This window comes from Lolium rigidum, chromosome 7 (genome assembly GCF_022539505.1).
Source record: "Lolium rigidum isolate FL_2022 chromosome 7, APGP_CSIRO_Lrig_0.1, whole genome shotgun sequence".
In the NCBI taxonomy this organism is placed as follows: domain Eukaryota; kingdom Viridiplantae; phylum Streptophyta; class Magnoliopsida; order Poales; family Poaceae; genus Lolium; species Lolium rigidum.
This window is the reverse complement of record NC_061514.1, coordinates 45,404,903-45,419,522: the sequence shown is the minus strand read 5'-3', so window position 1 is coordinate 45,419,522 and position 14,620 is coordinate 45,404,903. Positions and strand designations below refer to the sequence as shown.

The following is a 14,620-nucleotide window of genomic DNA, read 5'->3' as shown; positions in this document are numbered from 1 at the left end:
CTTGAACTTACTTTACCTTGCCATTGGTCACCATCGAAACAGGATTTGTGCAGAACCCGACCGCACTCAGCAGTCAGGATGACAAATACAGGAGTATCAACATGCAAATCTTGTCTTAGTTCAGCAGCTAGCAACAGTATGTTTAGGCCTTCATTAAGGAGCTGTCAACAATATGATCTGCCTTTATCGTAAATTATGATGTTCATAATAAGCTCGTAGCCAAGATTTCACAGGACGATTAAAAGATTGGCATATTCAGTGTCGAGGCTTTCGCCACTCAGGTAGAATTATGTTAGCCAAACATCTGTTCGGTCAACGCAACAGAAGCAACAATGACACACAAGTTCCCACTAATTGCTTCAAATCATAAAAATCCTACAATCCCCACACGCTGTGATCAAATGTGGGGCATTTTTAAACTAAGGGAAGTTTGATTCAGAGAACATGACGGAACCAGAGGGCACATCTCATCGCATGGAAACTAAAGCAGCGTTGAAGAGGTTCACTTCTTCCTCTTTTTCGGGGGCTGGAGCGAGTCTTCGTCGTCATCTTCCTCCTCATCATCCTGGTCGTCATCATCTTCCTCTTCTACTCCATCTTCATCGTCCTCACCAGCATCTTCTTCATCGTCATCATCCTCGTTGTCATCGTCGTCGTCGTCATCATCATCGTCGCCTCCTCCACCCTCCTGCTCTTCAGGCTCTTCATCATCCTCCTCGCCATTCTCCTCACCTTCACCTACTTGTTTCTTCTTGGTATCACTTGCCTTCAGATTGTCATACTCCTCTCCTTCCGAGATATCCTCTTCACCCTCTGCAAAGTCGCCATCCTCATCCCCATCATCATCATCCCCATCTTCATCACCGGCATCAGTGGGAGCAGCTTCATCTCTCTTTGGTCCACCCATCATGAAGTCTATCATACCATGGGGAAGACGCTGTACAATGATCAAGCAAATATGATTAGCCAGAATACCAATATCCCTACGGAAGCTTAAGAATGCTGTAAAAGGCACAACCACACACAAAAACAAAGGGTTTAACAAAGCCATTTCTTCGGTGTGACTCGTTTCCAAATGGTAAACTCAGCGTTTCAACTTAACGAGCAAGAAGAATAGGAGTAAACAACAACTTTGTATTCCTATCATAGAACCAGCTGTTGTGTATTGTTGCTAGCAGGAAAGGAGCAGACTACCAGAGGCTTGTGTAACCTAATCTCACTCATTTCCTCATTTATAGACAGGCTCAACAACCACAGTATTATACAGAGCTCATTTCACCCCCAACTTATTTTGTGAATGAGTGAATCATATTTATGAATACCAGAAAGAGAAAAAGTGACAGTCTCCATGAAAATATATTTCTATACAGTTTCAGACTATGTAATGCTTATCTCATAATCTGACTATGAGTTGTTTCGTGTATAGAAATGAAGCATGTCAACATGGCACAGCCGAACCAACTCAAGTAGTAATAATACAGTAATATCACTTGCAGCAGAGCCCTTTTCTGTAGGACTCAATTAGAGACAAAAACTTTGGACAGTGATAGAAGAAAGTGACCTAGCACAAATATCTCTAGCCAAGGGATCCCACGCAAATAATTATGGAGAAAAATCCCTTGTGTCACGGTCAAGAGCACCGTCCAAGAGCCGACACAGACAGGTGGGACCACAGCGGCAACTTTCGCGTTCAGTTCAATGAAGTCTTTTTCACACTTAAGAAAAGTGATTATTCATAGCAAACTACACACAAATCATCATTAGACTAACCAAAACAGCTTACAGGCTAAGCAACTGAACACTACTACTCTTCTTCACCAGAGACATCATTCAGAGAGAGAGAGAGAGAGAGAGCATCTAAGAGGGAATATTCCCACAGCCTGTGGGACGCGAATATTCGGGCCCGAGGCGAGGGGCAGGGAGTTGTAATACAGAAGCAACGACAGGACGCTTTCTATACTATGCCACGAGGGGCCCAGTGCCCCACCCCCACGGAACTGAAACCCCAAGCTGAGAACCGTAGCCTAAACCCAGGACACAGTTCCGCATCCGAAAAGTCCAAACGAAATCTCACTCAACGGTGCACAAAAAGCAGTCCAAGATTTTTTTATCTCGTAAAAAATATAAAGCATGCTACACGAGGTTTTTAAAAAAATCTGGTAAGGCAGCCTAAAGGAACAGACAAAATTCAGAGAAGAGTAAATTCACAAGGAAGGGATGCATGCATGCATGCATTTTGTGAGTGATTTCTGGGGTTACCTCGTCGATGGGGACGGCGGCTTGCAGCTCCGGGAGGTCGCCGGCGAGCAGCTCCGAGTCCATTTGGAAGGCTGCAGAGGGGAACACGTAGGCAGGCAAGGACAAATCAAGACGTCAGAAGTTTTACCGTTAAGAGGCACACACAAGGAAACCTTAAAAACCTCGGCATCATTTTTACTTTTCCCAAGGTCGGCCGGAAAAGGTGCAGAGAATTAGTTGCACCTAATTTTAGCAAAAATCCATGCTAGTGCTAGGTCAGAGAAGAGAAGAGAAGCGAAAACCCGGCTTTCTTTTTTTTTCCGTTGCAGATGCAGAAGCTGACTAACAGAACTGTCAGACAAAAAAAGAACGAAAAAAACAAGAAGCAGAGATATTTTCTCAGCGAGAGATTCTGAAATGGGTAAACTCGCAGTACTACTGATACTGAAGCTTGAAGGTTCAGACCTTTCAAGTGTTGTATACAAACTACTGATAACACAATTGCTATGGCAAGCAGGAACCCTAGAACTAGTGCCACAACAATTTTTCTACGACAGGAGGATTATGGCTTTACAAGCAGGTAGAAAAGTAACGGAGATGCATGAACCAGTAGGGTGAGATGAACACACCAGGAGAGGCAGAAGATTACCTTGTTTTGGGGAAGCAGGCACTAACAGGCGACAGATCTGGAGGTTTGGAGGATATATGAGCGTTCTCGACAGGCAGAGAACTAGGCCGACTCCATGGCAGAGGAACGGGAGAGAGCAGAGAAAGAGGATGGTGGAGAGAGAGCCGGGCAGCACGGGCAGGAGGGGCAGGTGGTGGGCGCGGGATTGGCGTGGCCAGTGACGGGTGGAGGGCACACTCGTAAATTCCAGCCTACCCACGAGGACCAAAGAGGGATTTTGCATACTGGAATGCTGGGGTCCGTTGAGAGGATAATCAAACGGCTGGCGTGAGGCAGGGAACCCAGTCCACATCTCCACGTCGCATGCCGGCCTTGATCCGATGGGAGCGGGGTGGACCCCGCAAGTCGGGCCTCTTCCTTGCTGCATAGGGTGAAGTCACGCTCTTACACGTCATCAGCGGCTCACACGTGACGTGTCCTCCTTCTGGTAGGAGCACCGCGTAGAGAGAGAGGCTCCGTATGTACAAAAATAAATCGCCGCTGAATTGAATACTAGCGGCACGAGTAGCTGAGCAGTGGAGGACGATAAGCTCTGACCTTGCCGTTGCTAGCAGGCCTCCCATCAGCTTTTTTTTCTTTTTTGCTGAGCAGATATCTATGTAGTATCAGCCATCAAGTGGCCACTTCGTACTGAACGGGACGAGAGATATTTTTCATCTGACAGAACTCGGCGCCTCTGCTAACGAACACGGCCGAGAACAGACGGAAGGCACATGTTGGTTGATACAGAAAAATACGAGCGAAGATTAGCAGCATCAAGGAAAGCTTCAAAGTAGCATAGACCACTTGCACGCTGGATGCTTACCAATAAAGTGGGGAAGATTAGTGGGCGAACAGGAAATCAGGGAATATGATCCCTTTGTTCTTCCGTGAGCTACACTTTTGAAATCAGCTCATAAACGTTCGTGTCCGGATCATCATCCCCAATTTGTCTGATCCACCTACCGTTCTGGACGTATTATCAGAACTTCCCTGTCTTGTACTGCAGTGATTCACCAATTTGAGCGGATAATGGATGGCGGAACTGAATTTCAGCAGACGTTTCTGAGTACCACAATTGGCATACAGTATTGGCTTCACCTTTTTTTGCTATATATTTGCAGTGTAAAAATCCAGCTGAACCACCAAACTGGAGTTTCTTGGGAGAAAGGACAACAGACAAAATACCAGCTAAGCTTTTGTATAGGAGGAGGACCCTCCTATCAGAAACAAAGTATCTGAAGCAATATCCTTCCATGAAAATTTCCTAAGCTCAAAGAAGCTGCATGCGCGTTCTCTGGGTTGCGCCTGAAAGAAAAGTCTTCACTTGCTCAAGTTGTAAACAATTATGAAGAGAAGAGCCCAATAAGATGTTCCCAAACTAGGAAGACATTGTTTCCAAAATTACCATGACAGAATCTTATCAAACAGTAAGAATGCGACCTGATATGGTAAGCTCAAAACAAAGATACCTAATAGCAGATGGGTGCAAGTGATAAGCTGTTCACACTTTACAACAATAGTTGATGAACCAGAACGAAAAGACTCGATAGCAAAAAAAAAATGACAAGTAGAGTAGATTTAAAGCACCATAACGACCATATATACTTGAAAATGACAATTCAAGCAGTACAGGTAAGAATGAAGCATAACTGGTAACAAGAATAGTTCCATATCAGCAAACTTTGGGATGGGCAAGAAGAAATTGGTTAGATGAAGCTTTGTTGCTTGGGACTTGCCATTTTAGAGAAGTTTCATCTGCCCAACATGGCCATCTTTCAATACAAATATTAACTAAATGCTACTCCAGCATGGAAACTTAAAGTTGTATTATGAATAATGAAAGCCCAATTGGCGCAACGTAATTTAATTCATAGAAGAAACTTGATGTAATTTTTAATCTATATACAAAAAGCAGATCAAAGGGTAATCCCAATGTTCAAGAAATCGTTAATCGTTAACTAATCGGTCAGCCTCAAAATGGAGATTAATCGCTTATCGGCCGATTAATCGATTTTATCGGTCGGCCATTTATTGGCTTATTTTTTTCTAAATCCAAATTTTTGGCACTAAATTTTCTATAATATGCTATGTAAGAATAACATTAGAGCATTGGATAGAAGTATCACCTTTATTCCTTGCATTTGAATCAATAAAAATGGAAAATTTGAGCTAATGCACAGTTCTACAAGACTATATTACGAAAACATCGACTATCAGACCAAATTTCAGCGCAATTTCATCGAAAAACGGCCGAAATATCGGCTGCAAATCGGTGCGGGCGATAAATTAGCCGATATGCGGAAATCTTATCGGTTATCACCCGATTCACGATAAATCGGTATCTCGGCCATTTTTTGAACAATGGGTAATCCATCAATGACTTAAAGGGGGCTACAGTTCAAAGCATTACATGCAATGCAACCTGATTCGGTGAATGACATAGCTAATTTCATAGACTGGCTTGGTTTTCACGTGTACTAGCTAGTATTAAGAAATTTATATTCAAGTACATGTGAAACATTCAGAAATTCATCTGTTGGTAGAATTATTCATGAGATACTTGCCAGAAGTAAAAAAGATGTTATCAAGGGCTCAAAGCATAAGCGTTGTCAAATCACACTTGGCAGAGGATCAAGAGAGAACAGAAAAGGATTCATCTGTTGGTAGTACTGTAGAAGTATTCATGAGATACTTGCCAGAAGTGAAAAAAAAATGGTATCAAGGGCTCAAAAGCATAAGGCGTTGTCAAATCACACTTGGCAGAGGATCAAGAGAGAACAGAAAAGGATATCACCCCTCCATAGAAACGAAGAAGAGTAAACTAATGAAGGAGTAATATTAACTCATGCTAACTCCCTAAGTGTCCCCTCTAAGCGCATCGATTGAATTTGGACACCAATGTACAACAGCCCAGGTCTGATTAAATTCTGCATTCGAATCTAATTAATTATATACGGATCTGCCTAGTCATGGCCTAAGCATCACACATATACAGGGAGCAACACGAATGATCAAATCCTTGCAATTTAATACCAACATATCATTACAGAACAACTAGCAGATTTTGGTCCTTGTTTGTGGTAATTATATACGGATATGCCTAGTCATGGCCTAAGCATCACACATATACAGGGAGCAAGATAAATGATCAAATCCTTGCAATTCAATACCAACATATCATTACAGAACAACTAGCAGATTTTGGTCCTTGTTTGTGGTAAATTGATCAGCATATCCAAGCACAAGCAAATACCCTCAACCAAAATTTGATTCTAGTGTAGCTAAATTCCTTTATGAAGAGTAAAGGCATAACCAATCGTGTGAACAAAAAATGAAAGAGTCCAGACTGCTATGGCTTCATTGTATAATTGTGTTCAAGATACTTCTCCAAGAACATGCCTTGAAGAGAATATAATCATTTAAGAACAGGGTCATCGACCAGTTGGTTAGAGGTGTGCGCATAGGTGTGCCGTGCTCCGAACCCCGCGACCTGTGTCCAAGCCCTGTGCTCCGCCCACACGAGCTGCCTCATGGTCGTCTCTTAAAAAGGCCACGTGGTCTAGTTCCTGATGATCTGTTGTTTACGCCTTCAATGAATTATTATCAGTTGATCACCATCCTTAAATGCAGATCAATATTTCTGAGATGGTATATATTTAAAACGGGACACGCTTTAAACCTATTTTCCATGGCCACGTGGTCTAGTTCCTTATGGTCTATTTTTTACGCCAGAAATGAATTATGATCAGTTGATCACCATCCTTAAATGCAGATAACTATTTCTGAGATGGTATATATAACACGAGGCACGCTTTAAACCTATTTTCCATGGCTATAGCAAAAAAAACTCAACATTTCAAGAAACAAGTTCCAAGGAGAATAAAGCTCTCTCGGTTACTAAAGATTTTGAACGCCACATCTGTCAAACTCTACCTGAAGTCAGAAATTTCCAGGATGAGTGCAAAAGATATGAATATCCCATACCTCCAAATCCCACTGCAACTACAACCAAACTGAGATCAAGTGCCCAGAAACCATTTCACATAATCAATAAGACCAGATAACAACCCAAGTAGTCAAATACAGATACTTCAGTACATGAAACCAACTACAGAACAATAAAGTACATGATGAAGTTGCAAGGGCGAAACTACATAGTTGGCAATAAGAACAACATAAGTACTTCAACAAAAGTTCCTTCTGCAAATACTGCCAAGAAGGCATCTGATTGAAAAGCATCTGGCAGTAAAAGTCAACAGCAGGAACTCTTCCGCAACACTTGAGCACCAACACAGGTTCAAAATCCATCCGAATGCAAAACCACACGAACGAACCACGACCAGCAGATGCCAAACTAAAACACAGGGAGAAGTGATCAGAAAGCTATAGGGCAAAATGACCAACTAACAAATAATGCATAGAGAATTAATGAAGACCTCAAATCAGTAGTGGTTTGCGAGTTATACCTAGTGCTGTCAATAGCCACCCTGAAAGCCAGTCTGGGAACTGGGCACTTGACCCTGCCCAGCAGCCCCAGCCTGGTAACCAGCAGCACCAGCAGCAGCTGCAGTAGTACCGGCAGCTTGGGTAGCGGCTTGGCCAACCTGAAACCCAGCAGAAGTTGGGAACCCAGGTGTCCCCTGGAAACCAGGAGGGCCACCCTGATATGATGCAGCTCCCTGGAGACCTGCTGCAGTTGGGAAATTGACACCAGCAGCTCCGAACCCCTGCGTCCCGAAACCTTGAGCTCCAAAACCAGGAATGCCAGTGTGCTGCCCCCCAGCACCCATAGCAGCAAAAGCCGGATTGAGCGCCGCAAGCATGGCTGGGTTCTGCATCGCGGCTGCCATCATGGCAAGCATTGCAGTATTGGGCTGCGCAAATGCTTGCTGCTGCGCACCAAGCCCCAGCATGGCAGCTTGCTGGGCGAAGCCCATGTCATGAACAGAAGTAGCACCGTACACCGATGCTGGATCATATGGATTGATGGTGGCAATTGCAGGCGCGGCCATTTGCGCAGAAGCAGCGGTGGCGCTAGGATTGGCATTTGAGTTGGACCCAGGCGTCTTCGACCTCCCATCTATTGCCTTCTGCACATTGAGCACCTTGCCATCGAAACTCTTGTTCGGGTCCTCCAGGGCACGCCGGGCACTGTCCACAGACTTGTAGACGAAGAGCGCGAACCCCTTGGGCCTGCCAGTGCTCTTGTCAAAACCCAGTGGCCCCTCCTCGATCTCGCCGAATTGCGAGAAGTACTCGTAGAGGCGGTCAACATCGACATCGGCGTGCACGTTGCCAACGAAGATCTTGCGCTGCATGTTGTCGGGTTGCGAGGAGGAGGAGGAAGCAGGGGCGGTGTTGGTGGTACCGGTGTTGGTGTTGGCGTTGGAATTGGAGCTAGGGTTCTGGGCCTGCGCGGACGGGGGAGCAGGGCCGGAGGCGGCGAGGTGGCAGAAGGCGAGGCGGCCGCCGATTTGGAGCTGGGGGCGGCGGAGGGCGCGCTTGGCGGCGCCGCGGGAGCGGAAGAGGACGAAGCCGTAGCCCTTGGATTTGCCCGACTGCTTGTCGCAGATGACGCGGCAGTCCTCGAGGTCCCCGAAGCGGGAGAAGGCGGAGCGGAGGTCGTCGGCGCCGGCGCCCCAGCCGAGGCCGTGCACGAAGAGCTTCCGGCTGGCGGGGTCGGCCTCGGCCGCGACCCGCACGGCCGCCATGGTGGCGGGGCTCGCCTCGGCGGCCGCGCGGAGCAGGTCGACGAGCTGCTCCCGGGAGAGCGGCTCGAGCATCTTGGCGACGTCCTCCTTGTCGTCGCCGTCGGCGCCGTCGTCGTCGTCGGCGGCGTCGGCGGCGGGCTCCGGGGGGTCGTCGGCGATGGGGAAGTAGATGGTGCCGCGGGGCTTGAGGTCGGGGGACGGGAGGTCCTGCTGGTGGTTGGTGGCGGCGGGGTCGGAGGCGGCGGCGGCGGCGGCGAGGGCGGCGGACTGGGCCGGATCCGCCTTTCGCTTCTTGGGCGCCATGCGAGCTAGGGTTTTAGGGGAGGCGCAGGTGGAGATTGGGCACGCTGTCACGGTCACGGCACGGGAGAGAGGATTGGGGTTGTTGAACTTGATGATAAATAACGTGGTAGATCAGGATTAGCGCTGGCGGCGCAGAGCCCATAAGAACATCTGGGCCGGTTTGCATGAACTGCAGGAGTAGCCCTGTAATGTTTGTAAGGCCATTAATTGGGATGGCCATATGAGTGAACTCCATCGAAAGCCCATTAAAGTATCAATCTGTTCTGAATTGCCAGTCCAAGTAGGGCTTGAACGAGTCCTTTTCTGGGCTTAAAAAATATCTTGGCTTCACAAAGGTAGGTAATCCAAGAGAAATCCAAATTTTCAAAAAAAGACTCTCAAGAAAATCATTTTCTTCTGAAATATATTAAGCTCCATCATGCTTGGGTAGGCTTGAGTTCCGTTAAATTAATTGAGTGCTCACTATATATGGCAAATAAAGTTAGTTCGACAAAGCTCAGGTAGACATGACGAAGTTATGTACATATGTAAATGGACGAGTCATATCAAACTACTCGATCTCAACTTTGGTAGGCTTGTGAGCTTGTTTTGGACTCGAGTCCGGCTCCCTTTATTAGGACTAAAATCGAGCTCATTATTTTGGCATCCCTAAACTTAATTGTGCCTAAACTTCGCAATACAAATGATTATGTACATCGGTTCATGAAGAGGCCAGTGTTCTATTATCTTTTCTGTTAAAAAACAGTTGGATGGAACACCTTTGTCATTGCTCCACAAAGTCTCCTTGGCACCTTTTTTGGCGATCTCATCGTTGTTGTTATCATTTGCCGGAGAGAGGTTAGTTTTAAGGCAATATAATTTTCTCTAGATTACTTATGATTATTTCGCACATCAAACTTCCTTCTTTCTTATCTGATGCTTCCTTCATAGGATTTTTCAGTGTAAAATGGTTAACTCAATTGGGCCACACCTAAATTGGAAACCATGGTAAGCTGGTTGCAACTAAATTACTTCAGAATTTGATCCTGCAAACGATGTGCCCCTTGATCAGTTGAGATGATTCACAGTCTACTATAAATTAATTGAGTGCTCACTATATATGGCAAATAAAGTTAGTTCGACAAAGCTCAGGTAGACATGACGAAGTTATGTACACATGTAAATGGACGAGTCATATCAAAATTCGATCTCTACTTCTATAGGCTTGTGAGCTCGTTTTCGACTCGAGTTTGGATCCCTTTATTGGGAGTAAAATCGAGCTCATTTTTTGGCATACTTAAACTCAATCGCCTAAACTTCCCAATACAGAGAGGCCAGAGTGCTATTTTCCTTTTCGAAAAAAAAAAGTTGATAGGGGCACCTTTGTCATTGCTCCACCAAGTCTCCTTCGCACCTATTTCGCGATCTCAGCGCTGTTGGTATCATGTGCTGGAGAGAGGCTAGTTTTAAGGCAATATAATTTTCTCTAGATTACTTATGATTACTTCGCACATCAAACTTCCTTCTTTCTTATCTGCTGCTTCCTTCATAGGAAACCATGGTAAGCTGGTTGCAACTAAATTACTTCAGAATTTGATCCTGCAAACGATGTGCCCCTTGATCAGTTGAGATGATTAACAATCTACTTTTTGTTGTTGCTGATAAGATCCATCAAGAAGTCTTTGCAAGGTACATTGTCGCAACAGAGGAAGATAAAAAAAACAATACATCATCGATTTATGAATTTGATGATGGTATGCAATCCGCTTTTATTACATGAGCACGAGTATGAACACTTTGTTCTTTGAATTCTTGATATGAATAAGCGGATGTTTCCGTAAACTTTCTACTCGAGAGGGTACCACGCTTTAGGTAGAAAAGGTCTTTTTTTGCGAGAAAAATATCTGGAACCTGAAACTAGGACGGACTGAATTCAACCTACATATATAGCAGCAAGTCAAACCCTCAAATGTACGAGGGGCCAAATAATTCATAAGCATAGTCAAAAGCACAAGGAATCTACTCATGAAAGCTCCACTGGTTATTAGCCAGAGCAATAGTCAGCTTAAAGGCGCATGAGCAACCAGAGGCCAGCGTTGGTGACGCACATAGTGTTCTTCTCCACGAGGTGAGGTTTTGTGCCTCCTTCTTATGAGCATAAGGGGAGCCTACCAACCTTTGCCTTGTGCCTGTCCAAATAAAGAAAAAAAAATGTGAGGTAGAGATGACATTGGCTGCTCCATTTGCTGGATACACATTGTGCGAATTATTGCCCTTAGTGGGACAAAGTCAGGGTATATATTTGGAGAAAGGCTGCCCCCACCAATTCACACTTTGCTGAAGCAATGGAACCTCCATTTTCTGTCCTTGTAGGGAAACCATCACTCCTTTTTCCGGAAAAGGTTACAATTCCATTTGTATTGGTCCCAAAACACTTGTAATACAATCAGCTGGTCATATGCATCTATCAATTCAGAGGCTGCCGTGTAGCAAAAGAACTAGGTGAGTTTTTCAGATAAAAAGGTGAAATGTGCATGTATTAACATCAAGTTCTGTAATAAGAAGTTTGGTTCATCTTTAGTAGATACAACAACAGTACGTGTTAATGTTAGATTTTAATTGCCAGTGCCTTAGTTTCCCAGAATCCAACATCTGTTGAACATTACTAGAAGTATAGCCAATAATTGTTGGCCCTCCAGCTAGCTCGTTCTCATTGCTAACCAACCGAAGTCACTACCAATGGCTCGTTCATATATACTGGACCGTCCACATTTTTAATGCCTGCCCATGACGGAATGACCATATAATAGTTTACAAGCACACCTAACGGATATATATACATGCACATGCTTGTTTCAAGAGTTCAGATTCCCAAAGACTCTAGACGTACTGATTGATGCTCACAGCTATGCAAGTTGCAACAGTTAAGTCAAAAGTTTGGCTTCCTTAGATGGACACGAAATGCGTGTCCTTCATCCGGAGATATGCTACACACATAGGCTTTGGCTTTTACGAACTTGCGTGAATGTGTCTCCCTCTTGAGATATGTCTCCTTGGCTGTATATTCTTAAGAGTTTTGGGTTCACACAGTTGGTAGAGTAGGAAGAGAACTGCCTCCTTTTGATGAAGCTAGCGGTGACTTGTTCATATTCTCAATCAGGAGTTTTACCAGCACGACTTCAACTACAAGGCTCCGCATGTACAAAGAAAATGCCATAGTGCAACGGTTGATTTTGTTGCATTGAGTAATGTTTTCTTGCATCAAACATTCATTGCAATAAAAATATTTCTTTCCATTTGTTGCAATATATAACGTGGTGATAATTTGTGCCACAGTTGATCATTTGTAGCATATATTTGCAAAAAATAAACTGAAACGATGGAAAAAAAGCTTTGCCATTTTCAATTGATTAAGAAGGAGAAGGTTCAAATATTTACATTACATGGCCAAAGCTAGAAGAACACAACGGATTACTCACCCGGGATTGCAGCACCAAGATGACATACCCGGCCTTGACCCATATCACAGCCTCACACTTAATGCGAGAGAAGATCGACCGAGTTAGGGAAAGGACATTATGGAAAACTCTCGGGTTTCACTCATTCCATAGCTTCCAAGTGACGAGCATGCGGAGAGAAGTCGTTGCCTTCCGAGCGGAACCTTGAAGCTGGATGACGAGAAACCACCACTCCTTGACCGAGTCAATGCCAAGCCAAAGCGACAGATCGAGGTCGCGAAGGCATGTAAGGCGCCAACTACACTCGCGCTTGTGAAATTGGCAAAGGCTACTATTTGGCCAACCTCTTATTGCAAGCGAACATTTGTCCACGCTAGATTTTTAATGATGAACCAAGCGAAGATTTTGCACTTAGCAATGTTATTACTACTACACAACTATTGTTGTCGTGAAACAAACATATCATCATGATTTGTTTCCGTGGCCATAGTCAGCCGCAACAATTATCATCATGGTGTAACAAATTTATTTTGTGGGCATAAATATGGAATATTTCCTGTGGCAATAGAGTATTTGCAACATAATAATCTCGAGGAGATAGAATATTGCACAAAGTGTCACACAAGACAGTTTTGTTGCAGCACTTCCAGATAATTACAATAATTAATATCTAAAAGTAGACAACACTCAAAATCGTGATGATACTACATTGCTGCAATACCTAGAGAACTTCCATGCATGTATGCTCAAACGACATTTATGTAGTGCATGTGAGCTAACTTAATGAGAATTTTAGATTTATATTTTATCTTCATCATTGTGATTTGGAGACGCGGTTGCACGAGAATATCCATATGTGATGATAAATAACAACAATGATCCTTTTAAAAATTAATAAAAAGGGTGCTACAAAAAACCAGCGCTAGTCTGAACTCGCTGAATTGCCAATGGTGGAAAATATATCAGATTTGGGGTCACTGGAGTTGAGCTATCAAAGCTAAGTGTCAAAGTCTAGAGAGTTGACCGAGAGTTGTAGCTTGTTCACGAAATTGGCCAAAAAAATCAGTGTCAAGATATCTGGTATATGTTGAGCTAGCTAAGTTTAGTTAAGGTTTTGTGTAGTAGGATTTTCTTCTAAACTTCCATAAATATATTTTTACCAATTTTCACTTTTTTTTAAATGAGGCGTACCAGACTTTGCATCAATCGATGCACACAACCTTACTCATTTATTTCAAAGTTTAGAGTTTAATTGTTTACAATCATGGACCAGAGAGGGTTGAGACATGTATCAACCATCTAAAAATTAAAAAACAACTTATAGCTATCCATTAGCCTACTAATATGATGCCACCCATCTTTTTTTAATGTCTACTTGTAATGCAAATAGTCCTCACTGATGGTATCTTCTTTAGAGAGAGGAGTATATACCATCGCAGTTGGACATATGTCATGTCAATCAATGTAGGAGTACACTACGTGAGCAAACGCCTTGACCTTTGAGCGGGACTCGTTGGGGCTGGCCTCTCATCTTTAAAGCCTACCTAGAAATATGAATAGCTCAATTGTGTCTGCCATGAAGAGTTTTTCCTTGTTGAAAAAAAGCACCATTGGCTATCGATCCGTTCGCATCGCGTGACCAGAAGTGTCCCCTCAAAACCCAAAAGGGAGAGAGCCTCAAACACAAGAAAACCCACAACCATTGGCCGGCCTGGGATCACCTCACTCACATTGCTTGTTTATTGTTCACTGATCACTTCACAAGATCAATGTCACGGCTCACGTCGTTGGTCTCACAATTAACATAGTCCATCGAGAAGGCAACTTGGAGATCAGTGGAGTAGCACCTAGGAATCGCGTCCCATGCATGCCTCATGGTACAAGCCAAGTTCCATTCTCTATTACATTCTCTACACAAAAGATCACACGCCAAGTTGCAAAGCCAAAGCTAGCCACCATATATGCATGCATGTACTCTCCATCATCCAGCTTAATTAGACTACATCTACTCACTCACCAGCACTCCTAAGACGATATAAAGCGAGCAAGATCCATCCTCGCTTTGGGATCCAACAAATACTATGTTAACTAACCCTTCCCTTTTAGGAATTGAATAGCTTATCACCGTGCCCGCTTTGCTTGATTCTTTTGATCCTAAGAAACAACCATGACAACCACGGACAGGTAGGTAGCATAAGATGTATGTAAATAGGCTCATCGCATGTACATTTATAGGGGTCAAGCGCACCCACAGCTCGATC

General features: G+C 44.1%; 2 protein-coding genes across 2 annotated transcripts; both read right to left on the bottom strand.

The window, feature by feature from the left end:
• Window positions 1-225: 225 nt before the first annotated feature.
• Window positions 226-3,233, bottom strand: LOC124676499 (pheromone-processing carboxypeptidase KEX1-like). The gene is made up of 3 exons (XM_047212545.1): window positions 2,888-3,233; window positions 2,260-2,330; window positions 226-937 (listed from the first exon to the last, which is right to left on the bottom strand). Exons 1-3 carry the CDS (start codon window positions 3,216-3,218, stop codon window positions 503-505), a joined length of 837 nt encoding a protein of 278 aa, XP_047068501.1. The 5' UTR covers window positions 3,219-3,233; the 3' UTR covers window positions 226-502.
• Window positions 3,234-3,660: 427 nt separating this feature from the next.
• LOC124676498 (RNA-binding protein P-like) lies at window positions 3,661-8,922 on the bottom strand. Its single transcript, XM_047212543.1, has 2 exons — window positions 7,375-8,922; window positions 3,661-7,262 (listed from the first exon to the last, which is right to left on the bottom strand). Exon 1 carries the CDS (start codon window positions 8,920-8,922, stop codon window positions 7,384-7,386), a length of 1,539 nt encoding a protein of 512 aa, XP_047068499.1. The 3' UTR covers window positions 3,661-7,262; window positions 7,375-7,383.
• Window positions 8,923-14,620: the final 5,698 nt, after the last annotated feature.